Raw genomic sequence first — 27,422 nt, forward strand, 5'->3', positions numbered from 1 at the left:
TCCAGGGTTTGAAATGCGTAAGAGGAAAAGGACTTGTGCACACCGGAGAATGCAAGTAAAGCCAGATTTGAATAGGAACACCCACATTTCAGGGACGCTCAGCCCACAATGCGTAACTGGGATGAAGGCACGCAGCAACTGACTTAAATACAGGGGGATAATAGCACACAGCTTTTTGGACACGCAAGGGAGAATAGAGCCTTAAAGGTTTAGGGGTATTAAAATGTGCAAACGTCATTCCACATGCTAGTGTAGGCGGATCTCACAAGGGGAGCAAAAAAATGGGAGGAGGAAATGCAGCTAAATTAATGCAGGTAAAAAAGGTGTAGTGTGGAAAAAAGGTAATCAATTAAACTGGCTCGCATAATAATACAATGTTTATTAAAACAGCAGAATCAAAAACCAGGGCAGAGACAGAAACCCTGGGGGAACAAGGGATGTCAAATTATGCTCTGAGGCAAAAACAGGAGAACTGAAGACAGCAGTTCAGTGAGAGCCACCGGGGTCAGATCATGCTTTAAAGAAATCCAGCTCGGCAATCACATTTATGAACTGACTAGAAATTTTAAACCCAACAGGTGGACCCCAAAGCCTTAGCTTTTAAGACAAAGAAGGAAAGCAACAAATGTTCATTACGGTGGTAAAACCCCCATGTACAGCAGAGTAGAACGAGAATAGGCAACTTCCACGATTGACAGGCAATAAACATCCCAACAGCAGAGCTACAGAAATAACTGGCTTGGATTGTAAGCCCCAAGTGTTAAGACCACCTGTTGAAGGCCTATACTCAGCTTTTAAGTGAAAAGGTGTATAGCATAAATGAATATCATATTAAGCAGTCAATACACCTCAGTTACTACCCTCTGCGTCTGCGGAGAACCTGATTACGTTAAAGAGTAATATTTATGTTAAAGAGTAATCTTTATGTTAGAGTAATTATTATGTCAAAGAGTAATCCTTATATTAAATAGTAATCATTATATTAAAGAGTAATCATTATGTCAAAGAGTAATCCTTATATTAAAGAGTAATCATTATATCAAAGAGTAATCATTATGTCAAAGAGTATTACACACACACACACACACACACACAGTATTATATTATTGTTATTGCTATTCTTATATTATTCTTTTTTTTGTATTATTCTTTTATCTTATAGTTACTGGTATACTCATTGTATTAATATTATTGCTATTACCTTATTATTTTATGTTGTTATTGTTTTTATTGTATTATTCTTTTATCTTATAGTTACTGGTATACTCATTGTATTAATATTATTGCTATTACCTTATTATTTTATGTTGTTATTGTTTTTATTGTATTATAGTTACTGGATTTTCATTATATTATATTGTTATTGTTATTGTATAATTTTACTATTGTATTGAAGTTATTGCTATTCTTATAATTACCATTATATTCTTTTTCATTATTAATATGTTTTTTTTTATTATAGTTACTGGTGTTCTCATTGTATTATTAGCATTGCTATATTATCATTATATTACCTTGTAATTATTTAAATTTGTTTATTATTAATATTGTTTTTAGTAAATTATCATTTTGTTATTGCTATTACTACCATTAATATCGTTACAATATTACTTTTATTACTATTACTACTTTCACTATTAATATTATATCCCCATCAACATATTTATTATCATCAGGGCTCCACACAAACTTATCCAGTGGTGGCACTGGTGTGACAAACTTTCTCTGTTAGTCGAGGGGTTGTACAGCATAGACATACATTCTGATAAATAGTTGACTTAACTGGCAACCGTACTTACCGTGTCTCTCTTAACAACCTGCGACGGATTGTGCGCGCATGTGTGATAGATAACGCACGGAGGAGATGGCTGACACACACACACACACACACAGTATTTATAATAAAAATATCCTAAATGAGTAAAATAAAATTAAAAACAAAACAATATTTATACAAAAAGTACACAAAATGACAACAGAAATGCATAAAAATTTATACATTACAGAAAAATACACCAAACAACAACAAACATATGAAAATGACTCAAAATACACAAAACTAAATATTTATACAAAAATACACAAAAGGATTCCAGAATCACACTGCAATGGCAACAAAAAACTATTATTATACAAAAAATGCACAAAAACACAACAGAAAAATACAAAAATACGCAATTATACCCCTTATGCTCCCACATGAATGCATACTTCCAACGGGCACTGCACTAGTTACATGTTAAATGTATTGAACTCCTAAATGACATTATTACCTATCTATTCATGCATTTTGTTTGGAAGTAACACAAATAACTTTGAATTACTCTGTCAAGGCAAGGCAAATTTATTTGTATAATGCATTTCATACACAAGGCAACACAATGTGCTTTACATGATCAAAAAGTTCAACAGAAAAAATTCAACAGCTTAAAATCCATAAAAACATCATTTTAAATCATCAACAACAACATGACCAAAAATCTCCCTCTCAATCATATGCAGTAGAGAAAAAGAGTGCCTTTAACTTTGATTTAAAAATGTTCACATTGGATGCTGATTTCAGCTCTGCTGGCAGTTTGTTCCACTTCTTTGCAGCATAACAACTAAACGCAGCATCACCATGTTTACTGTGAGCTCTGGTCTCCACTATCTGACTTGTGTCCATAGATCTGAGAGACCTGCTGGTGTCATACCTGACTAACATCTCACTGATGTATTCTGGACCAAACCCATTCACACATTTATACACCAGCAGCAGAACTTTAAAGTCTATTCTGAGGCTGACTGGGAGCCATTGTAAAGATTTTAAAACTGGGGTAATGTGTTCTGACCTCTTTGTTCTGGTTAAGATCCGAGCTGCAGTGTTCTGAACCAGCTGTAGCTGTTTGATGCTCTTTTGGGGGATTCCAGTCAAAAGACCATTACAATAGACCAGTCTGCTGGAGCTATGAAGATGAACCTGGCTCCACCATGTTATTGTTCACTAATAATCCTGCTTGCTGTGAACCTTTCAGGTGAGGAAACATACACTGTGATACTTTAATGTTTGACAATATTACATTTCTGAGTGCAGTATTTGGTTGGTGCTGCTGGTTTTGTTGCATCTAACTTGCTGTTTGTCTCTAAGGAGTATTGAGCAAAAGAATAATTGGAGGAAGTGTTGTTCTACCTGAATCCATTAAGTATCAGGCCTCTCTGAAATACACCAAAACTGGCTCTCACTTCTGTGGAGGAACCCTCATCCACCCACAGTGGGTGGCCTCTGCTGCCCACTGCTGGAGACCGTAAGTTACTGCACCATCCTTATCGCAGGACAACAGACAGACTGTTTCCCCTTACAAGTCTATTTTTAATGAACATTAGGGATGTGAATCTTTGGGTGTCTCACGATTCGGGGGGAGGTGGGTACAGTGGCCCCCTTGTGTCTGCTGGGTTGGGCCCCTCAGCTTCTTGGGGCGCTGGGGCTGCCAGCTGAGACAATGTAGATTTTTTTTAAAAAATAATTCTTCTTGTTATTATTATATCTTCTTTCGTTATTAGTATTAATTTCCCCTCTCTTCATCCCATTGACTAGGGGGGTATGCTGTTGCGCATTGTTGCTTGTCCTTGTCTTTTGTCTTGTTTGTATATTTTTTAAATCGATTTTTGATGTTCATGAATCGATTCAGAATCGTGGATGATTAAAATCGTGATTCAATTTTTCCCCCACCCCAAATAAACATTAATCTTAAATGTTTGACGAAAACCTGAGCTGCTGTCAGATTTGTAAAGACTCACTTGGGCCGAGTTGTGATTGAGTCCCTTACCTCTCTCCCATGGTCTTACAGGAGTCACCTGATCGAAGTAGTTCTTAATGAGCATCACCTGGACATGAGCGATGGATCTGAACAGATGTTTGACGTCTCCGTGGTCATAAAGCACCATAGATACAACTACTGGATGCTTGACAATGATATCATGCTGCTCAAGGTGAGAGGGGATATGAAACAGGACTGATGCCATGTGCTTGTGGAAAGAATAAGGATGTATTAGGATACCAAAAAAATGAAATATTTAAACAATAAGTGTATGAGGGCCTACATTTTTTACTTTATTGGTTTATTTAACAGGGACCATGTACATTAATATCCATACAGAAAATGTACCAGATTTAGCCAGAAAGCTATTTTTCATCTGTAGTCCCTGGACAGAATGCTCAAATGTCACCCTAAAAGAATGAAAAAAATTACAGGAAACATACAATAAAATATTTACCTACATAATAACATATCACACTTCCATTTACATATTAAGAAATGGTATATACGTAGTGAAAAGTAAATAGTGTCTCGTGTCTCCCTGAATGTGTAAGGGTTTGCTCAAAGCACTCAACTGTTCAATCACATTCTCCAAAACATGACTGTCAGATTTATTGTAGACAGAAGGTTACTTCATCGAGGAAAGTGGGAATTTTAAAGCCTGGCAGATCAACAAACACAGTAAGCAGAAGAAAAACATTGATGTGAAAATAATTACAAAAACAAAAAAATGCAGGTTATGATTAACACGTAATATTTCCTCGAAAATTCTTTGTGGGTTAAAGTGTTGATCTTTTCTGCCTTATTGCGAAGAGTTCCCAGATTAAACTAATGAGGTTGACATGGGAAATGTATGTGTGATGTTTGCATGTTCTCCTCATGTTTGGATTTCTACAGAAAGAAAACCAACCCCACTCCTGGTCCAGTAAGGTGTGTAGTATAAGTTTTTAGGGAAATGGTCCCAAACTTTTGAGACGTTAGGTTGGTTCTTCTTCTTTTGCGCAATTCCTCTTCACAATGTAAATGGTGAAGCGACACTGAACCCAGCAGTTCATGTATGGTACTGCAGCAAAAATGAATCAGAAAGCAGCAGTCGGCGTGATTTTATCTTGAATTTACAACATTAAATGACGCGTCAATGCAAATGTTTGTCGTCAACATTATCAATGATGTTACGAATCATTTTTGCATTATTGTATATGTTACACACATTGTGGTTGGCTCGAATCTTGAGACGGTCTGTATATTCAATTCTGTCTTTTTCTTTGGCCCCCGCTGGCAAGAATCTGAAACTCCGCTAACAGCTTGTTTCAGTTACGTATTGAGATTAAATCATTCTCAGAAATACAAAATAGAGCTCAGATAACACTATTTATTAATTCACCTTCACTTTACCTGATTTATTCTGTTGAGGGTTTCAAATCCTGCAGACATTGAGCAAAATGCTCTATCACTGGGCATACACTCATAGGTGATCAAACTCACTCTGGTTTACTTATAGGCCAATTTAGAGGCTCCAAATAATAGCAGTAGAGCGGCAAAAAAGGGTCGCAAGAATAAGAAAAATAATAATGAAAAAACGGATCTTAAAAGTGGGAATGCTTTGCATTCCACAATAATAATAATAATAAATTTGATATGTAATGCACTTAACATTTGATATCAAATCTCAAAGTGCTACAAGATTAAAACAATACAACACAACATATGTTAAAAGAGAGGACTAAAAACAAGCATTTGCTGTAAAAAAAAAAAAAAAAGAAAAGAAAAAGAAAACAGGACTAAAAAGAAGCATTAACTGTTAAAATGAGCTTGCATAAAAAGGTGAGTTTTAAGTCTTTTCTTAAAAGCGTCCACCGTTTGCGGGGACGTGAGGTGGTCTGGGAGAGTGTTCCACAGGCGGGGGGCAGCGGCTTCAAAGGCCCTGTCGCCCAGTGTTTTGAGCCGTGTCCTGGGCATGACCAGACGGTGCTGTTGGCCTGACTAGGTCCTGATTGACGTGTGTGGTGTGAGCAGTTCAGTGAGGTAAGTGGGGACTGCACCATGCAGACAGTGATGGGTGTGCAGGAGGATCTTATATTCTATGTGGGACCGAATGGGGAGACAGTGCAGTGTACGGAGGATGGGAGTGATGTGCTTTTGTTTTCTCACCCTCATCAGGACCCTGGCAGTACTGTTCTGAACATACTCAAGCTTTTGGAGGCTCCTGCCAGGGATCCCGATGAGAAGTGCGTTACAGTAGTCCAGCCTTGAGGAGTTAACGACATGGATGAGCTTCTCTGCAGCAGGAAGGGAGAGGGAGGGGCGCAGTTTGGAAATATTAGGCAGGTGAAAGAATGCAGGGAACGTTGTGTCCAGAAAATAAAACAGAGGTGAGTGAGGAGCAGATTTGATGAGAGGTTCCAGTTTGAATGGCTTCTGTTTTTGAGCCATTTAGCTACAGGAAGTTTTGACTCATCCACGCCCCTATCTCCTCCAAGCAGGAGCTGAGGCGGGCAGCCGTGGCAGGAAGTGGGGGCAGGAGGGAGTGACTTTGAGATATAGTTGTGTGTCACTAGCATAGCAATGGAAATTAATTCCACACCTGCTGACGACACAACCCAGGGGGAGCATGTAAACAGTGAAGAAGGTTGGACCGAGTACGGAGACCTGGGGGACCCCACAGGTGACAGTGTGGTGTATGGATTTTGTGTCCCCCAGAGCTACGCACTCGGCTCTGTCAGTGTGATAGCATTGAAACCATTGAAGGGCGGTGCCAGAGAGACCAGTGCTGGAGTCGGTCCAGGAGGATGTGGTGGTGTACAGTGTCAAACGCAGCAGGGAGGTCGAGAAGAATGAGGAGGGATGTGGAACCGGAATCAGAAGCCATCAGCAGGTCGCTGGTGGCTCTGATGAGAGCTGTTTCTGTGCTATGGGAGGGACGAAAACCAGATTAGAATTTCTCATATAGTCTGTTAGATTTGAGATGATTGTGGGGCTGCATGGAAACAACTTTTTTGAGGAGTTTTCAAATGAATGGGAGATTTGAAATTGGTCTGTAATTTGACAGTGGTTTAGGGTCCAAGGTGGGTTTTTTGAGGAGGGGTTTAATGAGAGCGGTTTTGACGGAGTTTGGAACATGGCCTGTTTCTAAGGACAGGTTTATTATCTTGGTTATGAGGGGACTGATGGATTTGTTGTGAGTTTTAAGCAGAGGAGATGGGAGGGGATCGAGGGGTCAAGTGGATGGGTTAGATTTACGAATGATATTCTCGACCTCCTGCTGCTTTGCGAGGAAGAATTGTCTTGGGTTTTGTGCGATGGGTGTTGTGGGCAGGTCAAGTGATGTGCTATTGAGAAATAGGAATGAGGAACAGATATTGTCAGTTTTTGATGTGAAGAAATCAAGAAACCGGTTGCATCTTTGTATCTGTGTGGGTGTAGAATGAGGAGACCTGTGGTTTCAGAACGTGATTAATTGTGGAAAACAATTTTTCGGAGTAACCTGAGCTGTTGTTTATGAGTGTTGAGTAGTGTTCTGACCTAGCCTTGGAGAGTGCTTTGGCATAAGCCCTACAATGTTCCCGGTAGGCCAATTTACACAGTCAGGCAAGATGTTTTGCGGGCATGCTCCAGGACACAGCCAGACCTTTTAAGCCCTCTCAGCTCGTCTGTAAACCAGATAATAATCTAACGTACATGTTTCTGGCCTGTAGGAGGAAACTTAAGTACCCCAAGAAAATGCATGCAGTATGTGGCTGAATGATAAGCACTGATTCATGTTGACCATCATGTAATCTGTGGGACAGCTGGATCGTCCTGCAAACATCAGCACTGAAGTCCAGCCAGTGTCTCTGCCAGATGTGGATTCCCCTGCCTTGGTTCCCCTAGCTCAGTGTACGGTCAGCGGCTGGGGGGTGACCTGGGTCTACAGCCCTACGCTGTCTCCTGAACTCAGGTCTGTGGAGGTGGACCTCTTCTCCAGCTGCTGGAGCTATTATCACTTCAGGGCCACAAATAACATGATCTGTGCTGGCTCGACCACTGGGGGAAGAGATTCCTGTCAGGTATGAAAAAAGTGTAATGGACATGTAGATGGAGGATGTTTAGTGCAGTGTTTTAAACTTTTTTGAGTCAAGGTACATCTTTTCATTGAAAAAAATCCCAAGGCGTACCACCAACCGAAAATATTTAAAAAAATAAATTTGTCACATATAATAACAATATACAGTCATTCTAATCAAAGTGTTATGATCTTTCACATTTTTTTCTAATAAAAAGTGAAATTAACAGTATGCAGTAATTCTTTTCAAAATATCAAAAAATGTATATATAACTAACTCTTCCTCACCCTCCGAGGGCGGTCTCTTTTTTCCTCCAAGCTCGGGTCCTCTATCAGAGGCCTGGGAGCTTGAGGGTTCTGCGCAGTATCTTTGCTGTTCCTAGAACTGCACTTTTCTGGACCGAGATGTCTGATGTATTTCCTGGGATCTGCTGGAGCCACTCCTCCAGTTTGGGGGTCACTGCCTCGAGTGCCCCAATTACCACGGGCACCACTGATGCCTTCACCCTCCAGGTTTTCTCCAACTCTTCTCTGAGCCCCTGGTATTTCTCTAGTTTCTCGTGTTCCTTTTTCCTGATGTTGAAGTCGCTTTGTATTGCTATGTCGACCACAACGGCTTTCCTCTGCTCTTTGTCCACCACCACAATGTCTGGTTGGTTTGCCATTACCATTCTGTCTGTCTGTATCTGGAAGTCCCACAGGATCTTGGCTCGGTCATTCTCTATCACCTTTGGAGGTGTTTCCCACTTTGACCTTGGGGTTTCCAGCCCATACTCTGCACAGATGTTCCTGTACACTATACCAGTCACTTGGTTATGGCGCTCCATGTAAGCTTTCCCTGCCAGCATCTTACACCCTGCAGTTATGTGCTGCATTGTCTCATTGGCCTCTTTGCACAGTCTACACCTGGGGTCTTGTCTGGTGTGATAGATCTGGGCCTCTATTGCTCTGGTGCTCAAGGCCTGCTCCTGTGCAGCCATGATGAGTGCCTCTGTGCTGTCCTTTAGTCCGGCTCTGTCTAGCCATTGGTAGGATTTCTTGATATCCGCCACTTCAGTTATGTTTCGGTGGTACATCCCGTGTAGGGGCTTGTCCTCCCATGACGGAACCTCCAGCACCTCATTTTCTGTTCCCCATTGTCTGAGACATTCACTGAGCACATCATCTGTTGGAGCCTTGTCCTTGATGTACTTATGGATCTTGGATGTTTCATCCTGGATAGTGGCTCTCACACTCACTAGTCCTCGGCCTCCTTCCTTACGGCTAGCATACAGTCTCAGGGTGCTGGATTTGGGGTGGAACCCTCCGTGCATGGTTAGGTGCTTTCGCGTCTTAACATCTGTGGTCTGTATCTCATCCTTTGGCCAGCTTAGTATTCCTGCAGGGTATCTGATTACTGGCAGGGCGTAGCTGTTTATTGCCCGGGCCTTGTTCTTGCCATTGAGCTGGCTTCTTAGGACCTGCAGTACTCGTTGGAGGTATTTGGCCGTAGCCGCTTTCCTTGTCACCTCTTCGAGGTTGCCATTTGCTTGTGGGATTCCGAGGTACTTGTAACTGTCCTCAATGTCTGCTATTGTTCCTTCTGGGAGTGAGACCCCTTCTGTGTGGACTACCTTCCCTCTCTTAGTCACCATCCGACCACATTTCTCTAGTCCGAATGACATCCCAATGTCTGCACTGTATATACGGGTGGTATGAATCAGTGAGTCAATGTCTCGCTCATTCTTAGCGTACAGCTTGATGTCATCCATGTAGAGGAGGTGACTGATGGTGGCCCTGTTCCTGAGTCGGTATTCATAGCCAGTCTTGTTGATTATTTGGCTGAGGGGGTTCAGACCTATGCAGAACAGCAGTGGGGACAGGGCGTCTCCTTGGAATATGCCACATTTGGTGGAGACTTGCGCAAGTGGCTTGCCATTGGCTTCAAGGGTGGTTTTCCACAGCCTCATCGAGTTTGCAATGAAGGCTCTTAGAGTCCTGTTGATGTTGTATAGCTCCAGACATTCAATGATTCAAGTATGTGGCATTGAGTCATAGGCCTTCTTGTAATCAATCCAGGCTGTGCTCAGGTTAGTATGTCGGGTTCTGCAGTCTCGAGCGACTGTTCTGTCTACCAGGAGCTGGTGTTTGGCACCTCTGGTATCTTTACCGATTCCCTTCTGAGCTGTGCTCATGTATTGATCCATGTGCCCGCTTATCTTAGCCGCTATGGTGCCGGACATGAGCTTCCACGTTGTGGAGAGGCAGGTTATTGGGCGATAGTTGGATGGGACTGTACCCTTTGAGGGATCCTTCAGGATCAGGAATGTGTGCCCTTCGGTTAACCATTCAGGGTGATTCCCATCTCTCAGCAACTGGTTCATTTGTGCTGCCAAGCGCTCATGGAGTGCCGTGAGTTTCTTAAGCCAGTAGTCGTGTATCATGTCAGGGCCTGGTGCTGTCCAGTTTTTCATACCTGAGGCTCTTTCTTGGACGTCTGCCACTGTGATGGTAACTGGATTCTGTTCAGGGAGGTTGCTGTGGTCCTCTCTCAGAGCCACCAGCCACTGTGCATCACTGTTGTGTGCTGCCTCCTTCTCCCATATGCCTTTCCAGTACTGTTCGGTTTCCAGCCTTGGTGGGTCTGCTCTGTTATTGTTACCCTGCCACTGAGCGTACACTTTCGCTGGTTGAGTTGCGAACAGACGATTTACTCGTCTGGCTTCGTTGTCTCTTGTGTATCTCTTTAGGTGGCTGGCCAAGGCTTGGAGCCTTTGTTTGGCAGTTTCCAATGCTTCAGGTATGGGCATCTGGCTGTACCTTTTGGGTACTTGCTTTTTCATTGCACCTTTCAAAGCCTCTGTCAATTGACTCACTTCTCTCCGTGCTGCCTTGATGTTAGCCTCCAGCCTTCTTTTCCATGGTGGGTATTTCATCTCATGGTTGCTGTTACCATAGCCAAGCGTCTCTAGGATCACTGCTGCTGTGGAGTATATCAGCTCTTTGGTTTCAGTGATGGTTGATGAGACTTTCTGACAGTACTTCTCTTAGTATATATATATATATATATATATATATACATTCGGTAACACTTTAGTTTAGGGAACACCTATTAACCATTAATTAGTTGCTTATTAGCATGCATATTTGTAACATATTGACTCTTAATTAGTCATTATTAAGTACCTTATTCTGCATGGCCTTAATATACAACCAGTAAGCCATTAACTAAGAGTTTTCCCTCAATAACCTCAGAATTATTACTTATTGGTATTAAGTAAGGAAGTTGTTGTATATGGATTACAATCTTAACATGCTAGGGTTAGGATTAGGGTTAGGATTAAGGTCAACCCAAATACTAATCCTAATCCTAACCCTAACCCTCTTTGGACTGCGAGACTGCCATTAAGTGTATAATAAGGCATTAATAAGTACTTAATAATTACAAATTAAGAGCCAATATGTTACTAATGCTAATAAGCAACTAATTAATGGTTAATAGATGTTCCCTAAACTAAAATGTTACCATACATTCTTATCATCTTTCACATTTTGCATACTTGATGTTGTGGGAGGGATAAAAGTAAGTTTAATAAAACCAAATCATTAAATATGATTAGAACTACAATTTAACTTTATTCTGTTAAATATTGTTTTGTTTTATATAATGATTTTAACACTATCTAACTTTATATTATATTTATAATATATACAGTATATATATATACATATAATAAATATTATTAAAATATTGTTATATGTAAGAGTGTCAGATTTGATCCAAAGGCTGGAGGAGGCTAGAGGGATTTGATGTTTTCAAGAATGAAACAAATCTAGTTTATTAGCATGAACATTGGGAACTTTTTAAATATTCTATTTTTGTATGGGAATAGCATATTTGCAGACAATAATGAATTAATTTTCAAAAATGTATTTTAGAACTATTAGGTGAAATTCAATAATGTCGCACTGAACACCTGACTATCTCTGACACAGTGTAAAAAACCCTGGTTTAGTGAGATGGGTGTAATTTGGTGATTCAGCAGCACAAACTGTTTGTGATAGTCACACCTCTCAACATACAGTATATTATGAACTCAGACCAATTATTGTTAATGACATGACTGTCTTTACTCTTACACTAAACCCATACTATTCACGTAAACTGACCAAACTATACTAAAGAATTTTGATAGATTGATTTTTTAGCTTCTTACTTTAAAACAGGTTGGTCATGTTAAGGAATTTTGCTTTGTGTTTCTCAGGGAGACTCAGGAGGACCACTTATCTGTAATGGTAAATTTGAAGGTATAGTGTCCTGGGGCATTGGCTGTGGCTGGAGGTCCTACCCTGGTGTCTACACCAAAGTCCGAAACTACCTCCAATGGATTAGCTTGGTCACACAGAACAGCTAAAGAAGACCTGAAAGGACACTGAAGTTCCAGTTGACACAAAGTCTTTAACCATTTTTCTTGTTTTATTTTATTTTTCATTAGTAAATGAGATGAATATATCATTAGTTTACACATAATGAGCAAATGGAGGATGTTCCTGGCTTCACTAATCTGTTGGACAAAAGGGAAATATTTTCACCTTCAAACCTTGTGATTTATATCTTCGAGAGTTTCGAGAAACATTTCCTTTGTCCTTTATAAAAGATTTTTGCAAACCGTAAGATTTGGCTCACACTGTTCCAGCAACTTCTGTAAACGCATTGAAAGGCAGACTAGACAGATTGAGGAGGTCAAAAGCCAAAGATCAGGTATCTTTATTTGTATTTCTACCAATTTTTAGAAATGTAACGTTTGTAAATGTAACTGTGTTTAAATACAGGAACAGCTTTCACTTCATATCTTGTTTGTATATTTCTGTTGTCTGAACTCACTTTAGGAGTAAACCAATTTCGTACCATTCCTCCCCAAGTTTGTGAAATTAAATATCAGTCACTGAGGTTAGGCAAGAAGGTCAGACTTCTTGAGTTACAAAAGAGGAAGGAACTGGAGTAAATAGAGACATTAATGGTCAATATAACTTTTCTTTCTGCCAAAATTGTTTTTAGATTAAATGAAATGGAAAAACAAAAAGTATTAGGCCATCACTCCCCAGATGAGATGAGGTGAGGTAAGGTAAGTAATGATACGGTAATATAAGATAAAATGAGATGAGATAAGGTAAGGTAAGGTAAAATTAGATGAGATGTGATGAGGTGAGGTAAGGTAAGTAATGATACGGTAATATAAGATAAAATGAGATGTGATAAGGTAAGGTAAGGTAAAATTAGATGAGATGTAATGAGGTGAGGTAAGGTAAGTAATGATACGGTAATATAAGATAAAATGAGATGAGATAAGGTAAGGTAAGGTAAAATTAGATGAGATGTGATGAGGTGAGGTAAGGTAAGTAATGATACGGTAATATAAGATAATATGAGATGAGATAAGATACAGAGGTGAGGTATTGTAAGGAAGGTAAGGTAATTTAAGATGAGATGAGCTGAGATAAAATGAGTAGGATAAGGTAAGATAAGATGAGATGAATCAAGATAAGATGAAATTAGATGAGATAGGGTGAAATAACATAAAATGAGATAAGATAAAAAAAATTAAAGGAGATAAGGTAAGATAACATGAGATAAGATGAGATAAGGTAAGGTAAAGTAAGATTAGATGAGGTGAGATGAGATGATATGATAAGATAGGGTTAGCTAATGTAAGGTAATCTAATATAGGATAAATTCCCACTCCTAATCAATTAGTAAAAATAAATAAATGTAGCCAGACAAGCCAAGACAATATCAATCAGTGAGATTCCCTGAACTCTAGGTTGTGATGTCAGCACTCCACAAACAGCTTGTTCTACTATAAACAAACATGGACGTACCTCCCCAGAGAGAGATAATAACCACTTCTCGTCAAACTTTTGACAGCCGGAAGTCCCGCCTCCCCAAACCGGAAGTCCCGCCTCCCCAAACCGGAAGTCCCGCCCCCAACCGGAAGTCCCGCCTTAGAGTCAAAAAAAAAAAAAAAAAAAAAAAAAAAAAAATTCTTGCACACACACGCACACACACACACACACACACACGCACGCACACGCACGCACACACACACACACACATAATTCACCAGCCCCTCACTGAACTGTTTTAAAGAAAAAGAAAGGTATAAATGCACAATGTTTCTCACCAAATAAAAGAAAACCACACGCACACAGAGAGAGAGGGTTTCAATCACCTTTCTGCTCCAAAACTATTCATGCATTTAAGAAAATGTACAAGTTAAATATTATAGAACACTTGAATGAAACATTAGAAAAGAAGTTGATCGAGGATGCTTAATATAATTTTGATTGTTTAAGTTTTGTGCTTACATCGTTGGTATGAGAGAAATTGTGTCATCTTTGGACAGACAGTAGTGTTTCAGTTGTAAATGGGGTTAGGCAAAATAAGTCTAGACTTCAGCTTAAACCCCTTTCGGTCAGGCATCATTTAGAGGTTGACATTCTTAATGTATACATATTTTTTTTCTTTCTTTCTTTTTCCTGTCGTGTAATGTGTGTGATCTTTTGAATGACCTTAGATGTTCACAATGACCGAAGAAATAAACTAATTAACAATCCAACACAACCCCTGAGTTCAGACGGCATAAAATAAAAGTGTTTTGCTTTGAAAAGAAGATGCAAAAAAAAAAAAAAGCTTTCCACATCAGACTTACCTCTGAACTTTAAACACACGCACACAGAGAGAGAGGGTTTCAATCACCTTTCTGCTCCAAAACTATTCATGCATTTAAGAAAATGTACAAGTTAAATATTATAGAACACTTGAATGAAACATTAGTTGATCGAGGATGCTTAATATAATTTTGATTGTTTAAGTTTTGTGCTTACATCGTTGGTATGAGAGAAATTGTGTCATCTTTGGACAGACAGTAGTGTTTCAGTTGTAAAAGGCAAAATAAGTTTAGACTTCAGCTTAAACCCTTTTCGGTCAGGCATCATTTAGAGGTTGACATTCTTAATGTATACATATTTTTTTTCTTTCTTTCTTTTTCCTGTCGTGTAATGTGTGTGATCTTTTGAATGACCTTAGATGTTCACAATGACCGAAGAAAGTTTGTAAGCTCTGAAGAGATAAGAGTCAGGGCAGAAAGTGAGCCGCACCCTGGGTGGGGTGAAACAGACATGTTTTGCAAACACACATTCTTCTAGTGTGCATCTAACAGATAATAACGTGACAGTTAGTTAAAACAAGTGTGTATCAGATAATAACGTGACAGTTAGTTAAAACAAGTGACTGCACAAGCTGAAGCATATCTTACAAAAAGCTTTCCAAATCTTACCATTCATAGCAGCAATATGACCATGTCTGACCATCACTATGCATAAGAATGCTTTGAACATCAGACTTACCTCTGAACTTTTCACACACACCCACACCCACCCACACCCACACACACACACACACACACACACACACACACACACACACACACACACACACACACACAGGCACAATTTCAACCATCCCACCAACAAAAAAAAAACAAAAAAAAAAAAAAAAGCAGTCTTGGTGCGCCAGCTATGACTTGTTTTTAAAGTTTAATTATCTGTTTTGAATGGGACATATTCAAAGAAGGTAAATGTCATAAAACTTATAACACCGGCGGGTTAATTATTTGTTTTGTACTTATATTACTAGTTATTTCTATTTATTCTTATTTCAACTTTATTATTTTTCTTTAATATATTCATAATACAAAAAATTACTATAATATTATTTCTTATATTCATCATTTTTATTGCCTTGAAGGCAACGTAACTTTGTTTAATTTGTTTTTAATTTGTTTAAACAGTTGAATGAGAGAGAGACAACGTTTGTCTCTTTAAGGGTGATTGACGCTGAGCATTTGCTGGTTACTGATATAAAGAAAATGAGTCTCTATGGGACTTTGACGGAGTTGAAAAAGTAAATAAAGATATCTCCAAAACCCTCATACAAATAAAGCAAAATTCAAGGGTTGTGTGAGCTTTTTAGAATATACTTTTACGCAGAATACGTACCTAATATGATGATAAATATGTTTTGATTATAATATCATGATTTATTCACGAATAACAATGTTTTTAAGACGGACCCGGTTTTGCACCGCCGACCACAGTTTTACCGCGCTGCAGCCGCTGTTTTTTTCCCCCTTGGATCCTCTGCAGCAGCCGTGGTTCCAAAGGGAGGGGGGCAGTGCGTGTGTGTGTGTGTGTGTGGTTGCATGATTTTTTTTTGGTTCAAGAGTTTTGCTCCGTTTGAATAGAAATAGTTTCTGAAATGATGGAGCACTGGATTGTTTTTTTATAACGACGGGTTGTTTGAATTATTCTGTTTCTGTCTGATTAGTGGAGCGTTGAGGAGATAGGAACTAATAACAGGCAAATAAAGGCAATAAAACTCTAGAAACAATAACTAGGAATAAATAGTTGCTCTTTGGTAAACTTGGTGATATTAAACTCTACACAAACAGTATGGACACATTTACTCCGTTTGATGATGGCCTTTCGGTTAAGTCTGTTCTGTTTATAATTGCCGTGTGTCCGCGCAGAGGTCCGTGTGTTTAGATTTCCGTCCATTTATTCAATAAATCATTCTGCTACTAAACCAGGACCTGTGTGACGTAGCCGGCAAATCGCGCAACATCTATTAAACAGATGAATGATGCTCTAGCGTGATGTTTATTACAGACAAACAATTAGTTAAACACGTTCACATTGAGACAAACTCACTTCTTCTTCATCAACGCGTTACCTATTAAACTTTACATCAGTCACCAAACACTACAGGGTGTACCGAAATGTTCCGTTACCCTTTTGCTCCAACGTCAAGACCCTTTAGCCGCCCGCAACACTGCCTGAACAGAAATAGCGGCACACATCCACTTGTTCTGGTAAAAACTCGCTTAGATAAAAACAAATCATGGTTTAGTGAAATTATAAATATTTCAGCCAGATGATGCACAATAATTGCATTTGATCTACATTTAAGTTAGAGTTAAATCAGACACGATAAGCATTACATAAACAATTAAATTAACAGGTTTATTTTCACTGAGACATCTGTCCCAGCAGTGTTTCATTAAAGATGCTGCAGATTTGGTGTTTAAGGCAATAAAATTAAATAAGAAGGTGGAGTTTACATAATTGTTACAATCCAAAAACACGGTAAAGAGCAGTTGATGGCAGGTATAGTGGGAACGCGATGACTCCCTGTTTATTTTCAAAAATAAAACAAAGTCTTCCCTCTAATTAAAGTAAAACTGGAAAATTGAAGCAGCGTGTATTAGCACTTTGAAGTAGCTCCTGTTTTAGAAAGGTTGGTGGTCTATGTCATAAACTAAAAACATTTCCTTTAATGTAGCGTAACTGTTAACCTGAAAATGTATTGGCTACATGTAACTTGTCTTTATTTGCATGTTTAATTTGAAGAAATTCAAAAGCAATCGGTTAAAGTAAAATTAGAACAAATGATAAAGGTATGTTTCTGTTTATGGTGTTAAAGTCTGACCTGAACAGCATAAAACACAGAAGTGGAGCCAAACTGCATGCAAACAAGTAAACCTTTTTTGTTTAAGGCTTTTCATTTGTTTGAGTTTATACTAATGGCATTAGGGATTAAAGATTGATTTTAGACTATTAGATTTTGGACTAACTCAAGGTTCTGGGCTAATGAGAGGATTAGAGCTATCCTCATATATGAGGATATCAGGATTCTAAGTTAAATTTGAAATGTAATGTCCACATATTGTTTGAATATTCATTATCAGGTAGTGTACAGGTCAATGGCTACCATGGACTGTCAAGGAAGTTTTGAAATCCAATTAAGGTTCAAGGTTTTAATTATTCATTTTCAATGTTTCCATGAAAAACCAGCAGCAAACACGAGAAATAGTAACGTTAAGCAACCGGTTTATGTCAGACATAATGTGTGTTGATGAGAGATGTTTACAGTCAAAAAGTAGGCATGATCTGAGATCCCCATGAATCAGCATTCATGCTTCACAAAGCCTGGCCTATGAGGATGATACATCAGGATTAGAGGAATGGGACTCCAGTGCATCTAGATGGCTGCTAATTCTATTTATTGATTGGGATTCGTACCATCCATCCCTTCATCTGTCCAACTGTCTGTCCATCCTTCTGGTCATCCATCCGTTCTCCTGTCAGTTTGTCCAAGCTGGAACTTTTCCTTGCAGACTTTGGGCAAAAGTCAAGGTTTCTCTAGTTAATCACTGGCACACAAACATACACACCTTTGAAAACATAGGAGTCGCAAATTAGTCTGACAGGCCTGTCTGTTGAAAAGCTGTACAAGGAATAAACTGCTATTGGTGTTGCTTAACAAAACAATTCTTGTTGGTTTGCTGATTTAAACCTTAGACTTTGGTGCTGTAAAGGAACATTGTCAGTTCAAGGGAAAGCAGTGTGCTGTTATGACTAAGGGCTTTGTGAATTGTGTTACTGTGTTTTTTATCTTCTTGCTATTGTAATACACCCAAATTAAGTTTTCTTTAAAAATACATACAAGTGATTTCTGACTTCCATGCAGTTGAGTGAGGTATGTTCACAACCCCTAATACTAGTTGCCAATCAGTTCCTCATATATTAATGGAAAAAACCACCAGTTTACACCATTGCTAAATCTTTAAAGTGATTTTTTCATGTGTAAATTTATCACCCTGAAAAATATGTCAACTTTTTTTACATAAATGATTTGGAAGTTAAAGATACTCTTTTATTAGGGTAGCAGTTTTACCAGTATTACAAAGTTGTCATACTGGTGATGGTTTCAGAACTACTTTTATCTACACCCGAATCTATTATTGTACTATAGATATAATTGATATTAAAACATCTAAAACTATATATCGTAAAATAGAAGGGCACTACTCAAATATACAAATACAGTATACACTGAGAGTTTTTGAAGCTGAAACCGCTCAACACCATGAGGCAGAGACACCGACGTTGGTGAGGCCGGTTCAGCAGACCCTTTCCATGCTTTAGGTATTGGGCCTGAATGGATTTAATTTTTTTTTTGTCCATCTCATGCCACGGATGCTTAAGGTGCAGAAAATTTGGAGAGAACACAAAGACATTAAATTTGTGCTGTTCTTTAGATACTCCTTTAAGCATGCTTGCCTTGGCCTTTATCATCAGGTCATAGCATTTTACTACAAGTTGTACATGGTCTGAGACACAGCATTTGAACTGGATACGAGTCAACCTGGAAACCAGAGTTAATGGATCATGATAAACCATTTTGCCATGGGAGCCGTCAAAGCATTATTATTCTGTCATTAATTGAACCAAGACCAGACCTTCTTCTTCCACTGCATCATTGTCCAATCCCAATTATCATGTTCTTATCAAAAGTCACGACGGTTATTCGTACTATACTGCTGCTATGACACTCTAGATGCAACAATCTGATAAATTTTGGACTTCTGACACATTAAGATTTGGCATCAACAAATGTTAGGATTTTGCTCCCCATGTCTATCAGTTATCTGTGGCCTCTCATGATCCTGTCACCAGCTCAGCTTTTAAAAGACAGTGTCTGGAGACTAAAAACACCACACACAATTTTTTTTTTCCCCTGTGCGTCACTTCACCATGTTATTCTAAAATAGCAACTAAACCCACTTTTTTTTTTTGTTGAAATCAAAAATATTTATTTATTTATTTATTTTAGAAACTTTATTTGTTGTTATGGACCAGGTGAGATTCAAACCAGTGACCCCTTGGGTAGGAAGTAGTGTTGTTGATTGATCCTAGTCCATTTCCTGACATATTTTGTTGTAAAAATGTAACAGTATTAGCCCTCTATAGGTTGAAACCTGCCTATTACAACTGAAGTTTGCTATTGGCTGAGAAAGGTGGTTTGTGACATACTAGTGGCTTCTTCTTCTGTCGCAAACAACCACTGTTAGCCCCACCCTCTTATAAAAACTGCAAGCTGTGGCAAGTAGGTTAGATTGAGAAGATTAAAAATAGAGAGGTATAGTGAGTATTGAGTAGGTAGTTATGGCATTTTTTTTTTTTTTTTTAATTCTAACCTCGATGCACGTCAGCCAAAACCTCAGGGTGTAGTTCTGTATTATAATTTTTTTTTTTTTTTAGAAAAGTGTAATTTATTAATCAGTCTATGAACACCATGTAAAATAACATCATGCTGGGGCTTAATACATTTCATTTATTTTAAAAGCAGAAGTGACACAAGTTTATAGCTTGTGATGTTCCTACTTTAAACAACCTAAACAAGCTAACCTTCTTTTTCAAGCTGTTTGCAACACGCCATTAACCAAGAAACAAACAACAACTTTCCTAAATCATCTTTGAAATGCATTAAAATAAGATACATTTTCAACTACCAAAACTGTATGAATGGTTTAGGTTTGATATTGACACTATTTGCTATTAGATTGCGGTGAATTATTGATCGCTGTGGGCAAAAGGGAGTAGGTAATTTATGGCCATTGGCTACTTAACACATCTATTATGATTAAACAGTACACTTGCTGCTAATTATATCCCAACCACCAGAAATCTATGCCGTTTACTTCCATCCTTCCGTGTATGTGATGATGTGATATACAGTTAGTATATGTATAAGTTTTTATTATAGTGTAGCTAAAGGTGTATTAACTCTTTAACATTCAAAACTTCCTTGACATTGATTTGAAAATAGATGTCTTATTACTAGGGGGACTACAGATGAAAAATAGCCTTCTGGCTAATTCTGGCTTTTTTTAACCATGTTTGTTCATGTGTTATAAGAAATTGCACTGTCCCCTTTCAAATAAACCAATCTAATCTAATACTACATTTTAACACTTTGGGACAAGGAACATTTTGTTGTACACTACATCGCACTGACAATGCTTGATAAATTATTGAAAAATTACACAAATAAAAGCAATGTTTTAAATACCTGCATGCTGTCCAAGTGGTTCTGAATATGCATAAACACAACCATGTGATCAAAAGAAATGTAGGGAAGAAATAAAGCACAGTTAACCATGTGATCGTTCATATTCTGAAAACGTACATTATAATGTCATGCACACATAATGCTTTAATTAGTTAACATATTTTGATTGTTTGAAAATGTATCTTATTTTAATGCATTTCAAAGATGATTTAGGAAAGTTGTTGTTTGTTTCTTGGTTAATGGCGTGTTGCAAACAGCTTGAAAAAGAAGGTTAGCTTGTTTAGGTTGTTTAAAGTAGGAACATCACAAGCTATAAACTTGTGTCACTTCTGCTTTTAAAATAAATGAAATGTATTAAGCCCCAGCATGATGTTATTTTACATGGTGTTCATAGACTGATTAATAAATTACACTTTTCTAAAAAAAAAAAAAAATTATAATACAGAACTACACCCTGAGGTTTTGGCTGACGTGCATCGAGGTTAGAATTAAAAAAAAAAAAAAAAAATGCCATAACTACCTACTCAATACTCACTATACCTCTCTATTTTTAATCTTCTCAATCTAACCTACTTGCCACAGCTTGCAGTTTTTATAAGAGGGTGGGGCTAACAGTGGTTGTTTGCGACAGAAGAAGAAGCCACTAGTATGTCACAAACCACCTTTCTCAGCCAATAGCAAACTTCAGTTGTAATAGGCAGGTTTCAACCTATAGAGGGCTAATACTGTTACATTTTTACAACAAAATATGTCAGGAAATGGACTAGGATCAATCAACAACACTACTTCCTACCCAAGGTGTCAGGTCTAAATACGTTAAGACCACTGAGATTGCTCGACTGAATATAGTTTAACAAAACACTCAGGTTAGGCACCCTAAGGTTTCTATGAGAGTCCCCAAGGAGGAGTGGAGTAAGACTAGCTGCAGCTAGGAGAGATTCAAAACAAGAGACACAGACACTGGACTCAGTTTGTATGCTCTGAAGAGATGCTTCAGTGCTGGGTGTTTTTATTAGTTACAGAGATAAGAGTCAAGGACAGATGTGAACCGCACCCAGATCATCAGACTGAGTGGGATGAAACAGACTTGTTTTGCAAACACACATTCTTCTAGTGTGCATCTAAACAGATAATAACGTGACAGTTAGTTAAAACAAGTGTGTATCAGATAATAACGTGACAGTTAGTTAAAACAAGTGACACAAGCTGAAGCATATCTTACATATCCACCCTGTTGTGGGTTTGAAAAACATCAGTCACATAGGCTTCCAGACGGCTTTACCTAGAGACATCAAACAGTCAAACAAAACAGGGCTGAGACCATGAGAGGGGGCGAAAACCCACAGGAGTGACGTGGGAAAAATTCCACCCTCGTCCCCACCGCTGGTGGCGAACACCATTCTGATCCATGATCTCAGGATTAATGTTCATTGTTAAAAGTGACAGTTCGTGAGTTGTGTGAGTGTCCAGTGTGTGAAGAAAGGTAGTGGTTTTGGGGTCAGAGGTTCCAGAACATGACCCACCGGTGGCACAGGACTTTTACTGTCTGTGCGGGGGATGTAAGGAAGGTGACAGGGGGTCTTCTGGTGGTGGGGCAGAAGGGGTTGTAGACATGACATATAGTTGGTAATCTGGTGACGACTGAACACGTAAGGCACCTATGATCATGTGATTGATGCCTTTTTTGATGCAGGGGGCCACACAGCAGCAGACCACCCCCAACAGAGTCAGGATGAGAAGGAAGGGAGTCACCAGACGAAAGAGTAGTTGTTGCCAGGTTCCTTGGAAAAACCAATCCCACCACGAGGCTGCGGGGGTTTCGTCTGCAGTCATGGCACCTTCCAGGTTCCTCAGCGACTGGAGGGAGTCCTCGATGGATTCTGAGCTGTTGTTGGGAATGTACGTACAACAGGTGGGGCCTACCATAGCGCACACACCTCCTGTTGAGGCTAATGACATATCAATGGCCATACGATTTTGAATAGCAAACTGTGCGGTTGCATAGGTGCGGTCATTCAATTTCGTGTCTACAGAAACGGTCAAATTCAGCAGCATGTGTAGACGATACTGCAGGGTTTCTATCATAAGGGCCTGTTTACCTACTCCTATATTAGGGAATAAGGCGTGTAATACTTTGTCTCCAGTAGACCAGTGTCTATGCGCGTGCGGGACGTCTGCGCCCCAAATGGGATCATTAGGTGTGAATGTTAGAGCACGGCGTGAACGGAGGTGGGGAGAAGTGGTTGGGCGTGTCATAACTACGAAGGAGCCATCAGTCACTGCAACAGGGACGCAAATGGCAGATACGTTAAATGGAGGTGTCATATATACTTTAGTGCCACATTTTAACCAGACAGAGTCTCGTGGGATTAGAGGTAATGTGGTTGTAAGGTTAACAGTGAGGGCACAGTGGTCGTTATCCACTGAAGGTATGATAACGGCTCTTTTAACGGGCCCAATGAGTTTGATACAAAGTGGGTAGCAGTGGGTGTAGCTCTTACAGGGGACTGAATGTGTGGAAAGATGTTTAGCTGGATGGCCCACCAGGTCCATATTACTTAATTTGGGCATAACGGTGGGACAGGTGGGGTTAGTAGTATTAGTGAAACAGTTATACACATCTAGTGCCTCTTTGGTAGGCAGTGAGGCCGATACTAAGGTGGGCGTGGTGACGGCAGAGGGCATATGGGAACATACATAGCAACTATCGTTTGTGACCTGCCTGGCGGCGTTCTCTACAACACGATACCATGAATTCCTACGGAAATGGTGATGTGTGTGCTCGTCATGTTCCATTAATAAAGAGAGAAGAGGATCATCTTCATTATTGCCAGAATTGGTGGTCTCACTACGCACCTGAATGGATTTCTTAATCGCAGGGGGTAAATTTGGGGCATTAATCTTAACGACCGGAACCGATTTGGCGGGGGTTAAGCATACATAAATTAGGAACCAGGGATCTGTGCCTGTAACATCAGGGCGCAGACGTATTGGCATGCAACCTGGTCTTAGTCTTACACCTGTGGAGTTAATTTGAAGGGTCACGCCTGTGTTATCTTTCCATTTTGCCAGGTTTGTAAACACTGAGGTAAGACTACGGGTGGTGTGGGATAACTTCCACCCCACCGTTCCTACTGTTGCAGTATGTAAAGGTACGTTCTCCCACGATTGATGCCACACCCCATGTTTCTCCTGTGTTTGTATATACCATTCATAGTCCTGGTAGGAATCACCCCACAGCCTACCACCACTATGGCTTTGGATCGTGAGACTCTTAAAAGGGATGTCAATTTTTACCACACGGTTGGGATCAACGGAGAGGGGGACGCAGTACACAGCACCAAACGCAAGTGTTGTGGGGCAGCGGCCTAAATATGGTCCCCATGGCTGAGCTATGAGGCCTCCATTGCAGCTGATGACCAACAGGAATCCCAAGAGGAGATGGAGTGGTCCCATACTTATGGTTCAGGAGTTGTATCTGGGGGAGAGGGTTTTTGTACCTTTTTCCCGTGTGACTGGTGTATCCAGGTGTCCCTTTCAGCTATCTTAAACGCAGTGGGTGTGGTCAGCAATACCGTGTAAGGACCATCCCAACGAGGCGTACACCAGTGTTTTCTCTTTATCACCTTCACCAATACCCAGTCACCAGGACGCAGGAGATCTGAAACAGGCAAGGGAGAACTGGGCAGATTATTTGCATTAACAACAGTTCTATCTTCAAACAGTTTTAGCATCCATTTTGTGATGAGATCTAGTTCCCCCTCATTCTCCTGCACCCATACCGACTGTGTGATGGGGAGGTGAAAAGGTCTCCCCGTAACTGTTTCAAAAGGGGTCAGACCTTGTGGAGTGGGCGTGATGCGCATGTATGTCTCGACTATACAAATACAATCTGGCCATGGTCTATTTGTTTGTTCCATGGTTTTCTTTAACCTTGACTTAATGGTCCCATTGTACCGTTCTACTAACCCAGCACTGGCAGGGTGATAGGCACAATGATGTCTCAGGTCAATGTTTAATGCTTGTGTCAAATGTGTGATTACAGCGTTCCTGAAGTGTGGACCATTGTCACTCCAAATCTGTCTTGGGATGCCGTGCTCTGGGATCACTCTGGTAAGGATTGCCTTTGCTACTGTCATAGCGTCATTATGTTTTGCTGGCACTATAATAACCCACTTGGAGAAAGAATCAATCATTACTAAACAATATTGGTATTGTTTATGTTTATGTAATGTGATGAAATCCATCATCATGACCTCAAACGGGTAGGTGCCTACTGGCGTCTTGCCTCTAGGGGGCCTCATGTTACCTTGAGGATTATGTTTACAACAGACAATACAATTCCTACAAAAAGTTTTAAAGTAGGTTTGTAGGCCCAGGGGCAGATGAAACGTCTGTCCCACAATGTCCATCATCCCCCCTGTTGAGACATGGGCAATCCCATGACTCATTCTAGCAGTAATTTCAAATAAGGCTTTTGGCAGGCACAGTTTTTCATTAATGCGATAAACCCCCTCTGGTGACAAAGTTGCACCGTCTTTTAGCCAGGTGTCTTTTTCTGATTGTGGTGCAGACTCATGCATTTCTTTGAGAATTCCCATGGGCAGACTGAGGGGAAGGTCATTCTCTGTGATATTAAGTATACACAAAGAGGACGAGTGTGCAGCTTTTTTTGCCTCGGTATCTGCTTTGGCATTTCCAAGTGAGATAGTGTCTGAATGACCTGTGTGTGCCTTGCATTTACAGATGGAGATTCTACGTGGGAGTAAGACAGCTGCTAAAAGATTAGACAATAGGGAGGCATGTTGTACTGGTTTGCCTCCCGAAGTTTTCATTCCTCTGCGTGCCCACTGTGCTGCAAAAGTGTGGACTGTTGCAAAAGCATACTGGCTGTCTGTGTAAATAGTTACATCCTGTTTTTCAAATAATTTACATGCCTCTGTTAATGCAACTATTTCTGCTGCTTGTGCTGACTGATTTCCTGCCAACTTCCCTGTTTTCAAAACTTTGTCAACTGTAACCACAGCGTACCCTGTATGATTGGTACCGTCTGGTGCTTTAGACGAAGAACCATCAACAAATACAGTAGTACCACTATCCAGTGGAAGGTCAGTTAAATCAACTCTGGGTTTACAAGTTTTGGTCACCAGCTCCTCACAGACATGGGGTCATGACTTGGTGGTTTGGTGAATGTCTGTCTTATGCGTGCACACAGCTGGTCTATGTGTTGATTTAGTTCTTGTGAACCCTGTGCCAGTATTTCATGTCTGTCAGTCCTCCCCGTGAAATTCCCATTTATTCTGGTGTATCTATCTAGTGGAGTGTTTTTATTAGTTACAGAGATAAGAGTCAAGGACAGATGTGAACCGCACCCAGATCATCAGACTGAGTGGGATGAAACAGACTTGTTTTGCAAACACACATTCTTCTAGTGTGCATCTAAACAGATAATAACGTGACAGTTAGTTAAAACAAGTGTGTATCAGATAATAACGTGACAGTTAGTTAAAACAAGTGACACAAGCTGAAGCATATCTTACACAAGGGGTCACTGGTTTGAATCTCACCTGGTCCATAACAACAAATAAAGTTTCTAAAATAAATAAATAAATAAATATTTTTGATTTCAACAAAAAAAAAAAGTGGGTTTAGTTGCTATTTTAGAATAACATGGTGAAGTGACGCACAGGGGAAAAAAAAAATTGTGTGTGGTGTTTTTAGTCTCCAGACACTGTCTTTTAAAAGCTGAGCTGGTGACAGGATCATGAGAGGCCACAGATAACTGATAGACATGGGGAGCAAAATCCTAACATTTGTTGATGCCAAATCTTAATGTGTCAGAAGTCCAAAATTTATCAGATTGTTGCATCTAGAGTGTCATAGCAGCAGTATAGTACGAATAACCGTCGTGACTTTTGATAAGAACATGATAATTGGGATTGGACAATGATGCAGTGGAAGAAGAAGGTCTGGTCTTGGTTCAATTAATGACAGAATAATAATGCTTTGACGGCTCCCATGGCAACATGGTTTATCATGATCCATTAACTCTGGTTTCCAGGTTGACTCGTATCCAGTTCAAATGCTGTGTCTCAGACCATGTACAACTTGTAGTAAAATGCTATGACCTGATGATAAAGGCCAAGGCAAGCATGCTTAAAGGAGTATCTAAAGAACAGCACAAATTTAATGTCTTTGTGTTCTCTCCAAATTTTCTGCACCTTAAGCATCCGTGGCATGAGATGGACAAAAAAAAAATTAAATCCATGCAGGCCCAATACCTAAAGCATGGAAAGGGTCTGCTGAACCGGCCTCACCAACGTCGGTGTCTCTGCCTCATGGTGTTGAGCGGTTTCAGCTTCAAAAACTCTCAGTGTATACTGTATTTGTATATTTGAGTAGTGCCCTTCTATTTTACGATATATAGTTTTAGATGTTTTAATATCAATTATATCTATAGTACAATAATAGATTCGGGTGTAGATAAAAGTAGTTCTGAAACCATCACCAGTATGACAACTTTGTAATACTGGTAAAACTGCTACCCTAATAAAAGAGTATCTTTAACTTCCAAATCATTTATGTAAAAAAAGTTGACATATTTTTCAGGGTGATAAATTTACACATGAAA

At 39.6% G+C, this 27,422-nt stretch overlaps 1 protein-coding gene across 3 annotated transcripts in view; it reads left to right on the top strand.

The window, feature by feature from the left end:
* Window positions 1–27,033, top strand: part of LOC114462961 (trypsin-like) — a 32,094-nt gene extending 5,061 nt beyond the window's left edge. Inside the window, exons 2-7 of one of the 3 annotated variants that reach the window (XR_003674046.1) lie at window positions 2,850–3,014; window positions 3,128–3,284; window positions 3,828–3,969; window positions 22,485–22,690; window positions 23,864–24,904; window positions 25,538–27,033. Coding sequence is in view for 2 of the 3 variants with exons in the window: in XM_028446105.1 (XP_028301906.1) it covers window positions 2,948–3,014; window positions 3,128–3,284; window positions 3,828–3,969; window positions 7,586–7,843; window positions 12,084–12,233 (774 nt within the window). In the remaining variant the exon portion in view is untranslated. Of the gene's footprint in view, window positions 1–2,849; window positions 3,015–3,127; window positions 3,285–3,827; window positions 3,970–7,585; window positions 7,844–12,083; window positions 12,669–22,484; window positions 22,691–23,863 lie in introns of those variants that run through there. The other 2 variants (XM_028446106.1, XM_028446105.1) reach the window with 2 other exon arrangements.
* Window positions 27,034–27,422: the final 389 nt, after the last annotated feature.

This window comes from Gouania willdenowi, chromosome 5 (assembly GCF_900634775.1).
Source record: "Gouania willdenowi chromosome 5, fGouWil2.1, whole genome shotgun sequence".
NCBI classification, from domain to species: domain Eukaryota; kingdom Metazoa; phylum Chordata; class Actinopteri; order Blenniiformes; family Gobiesocidae; genus Gouania; species Gouania willdenowi.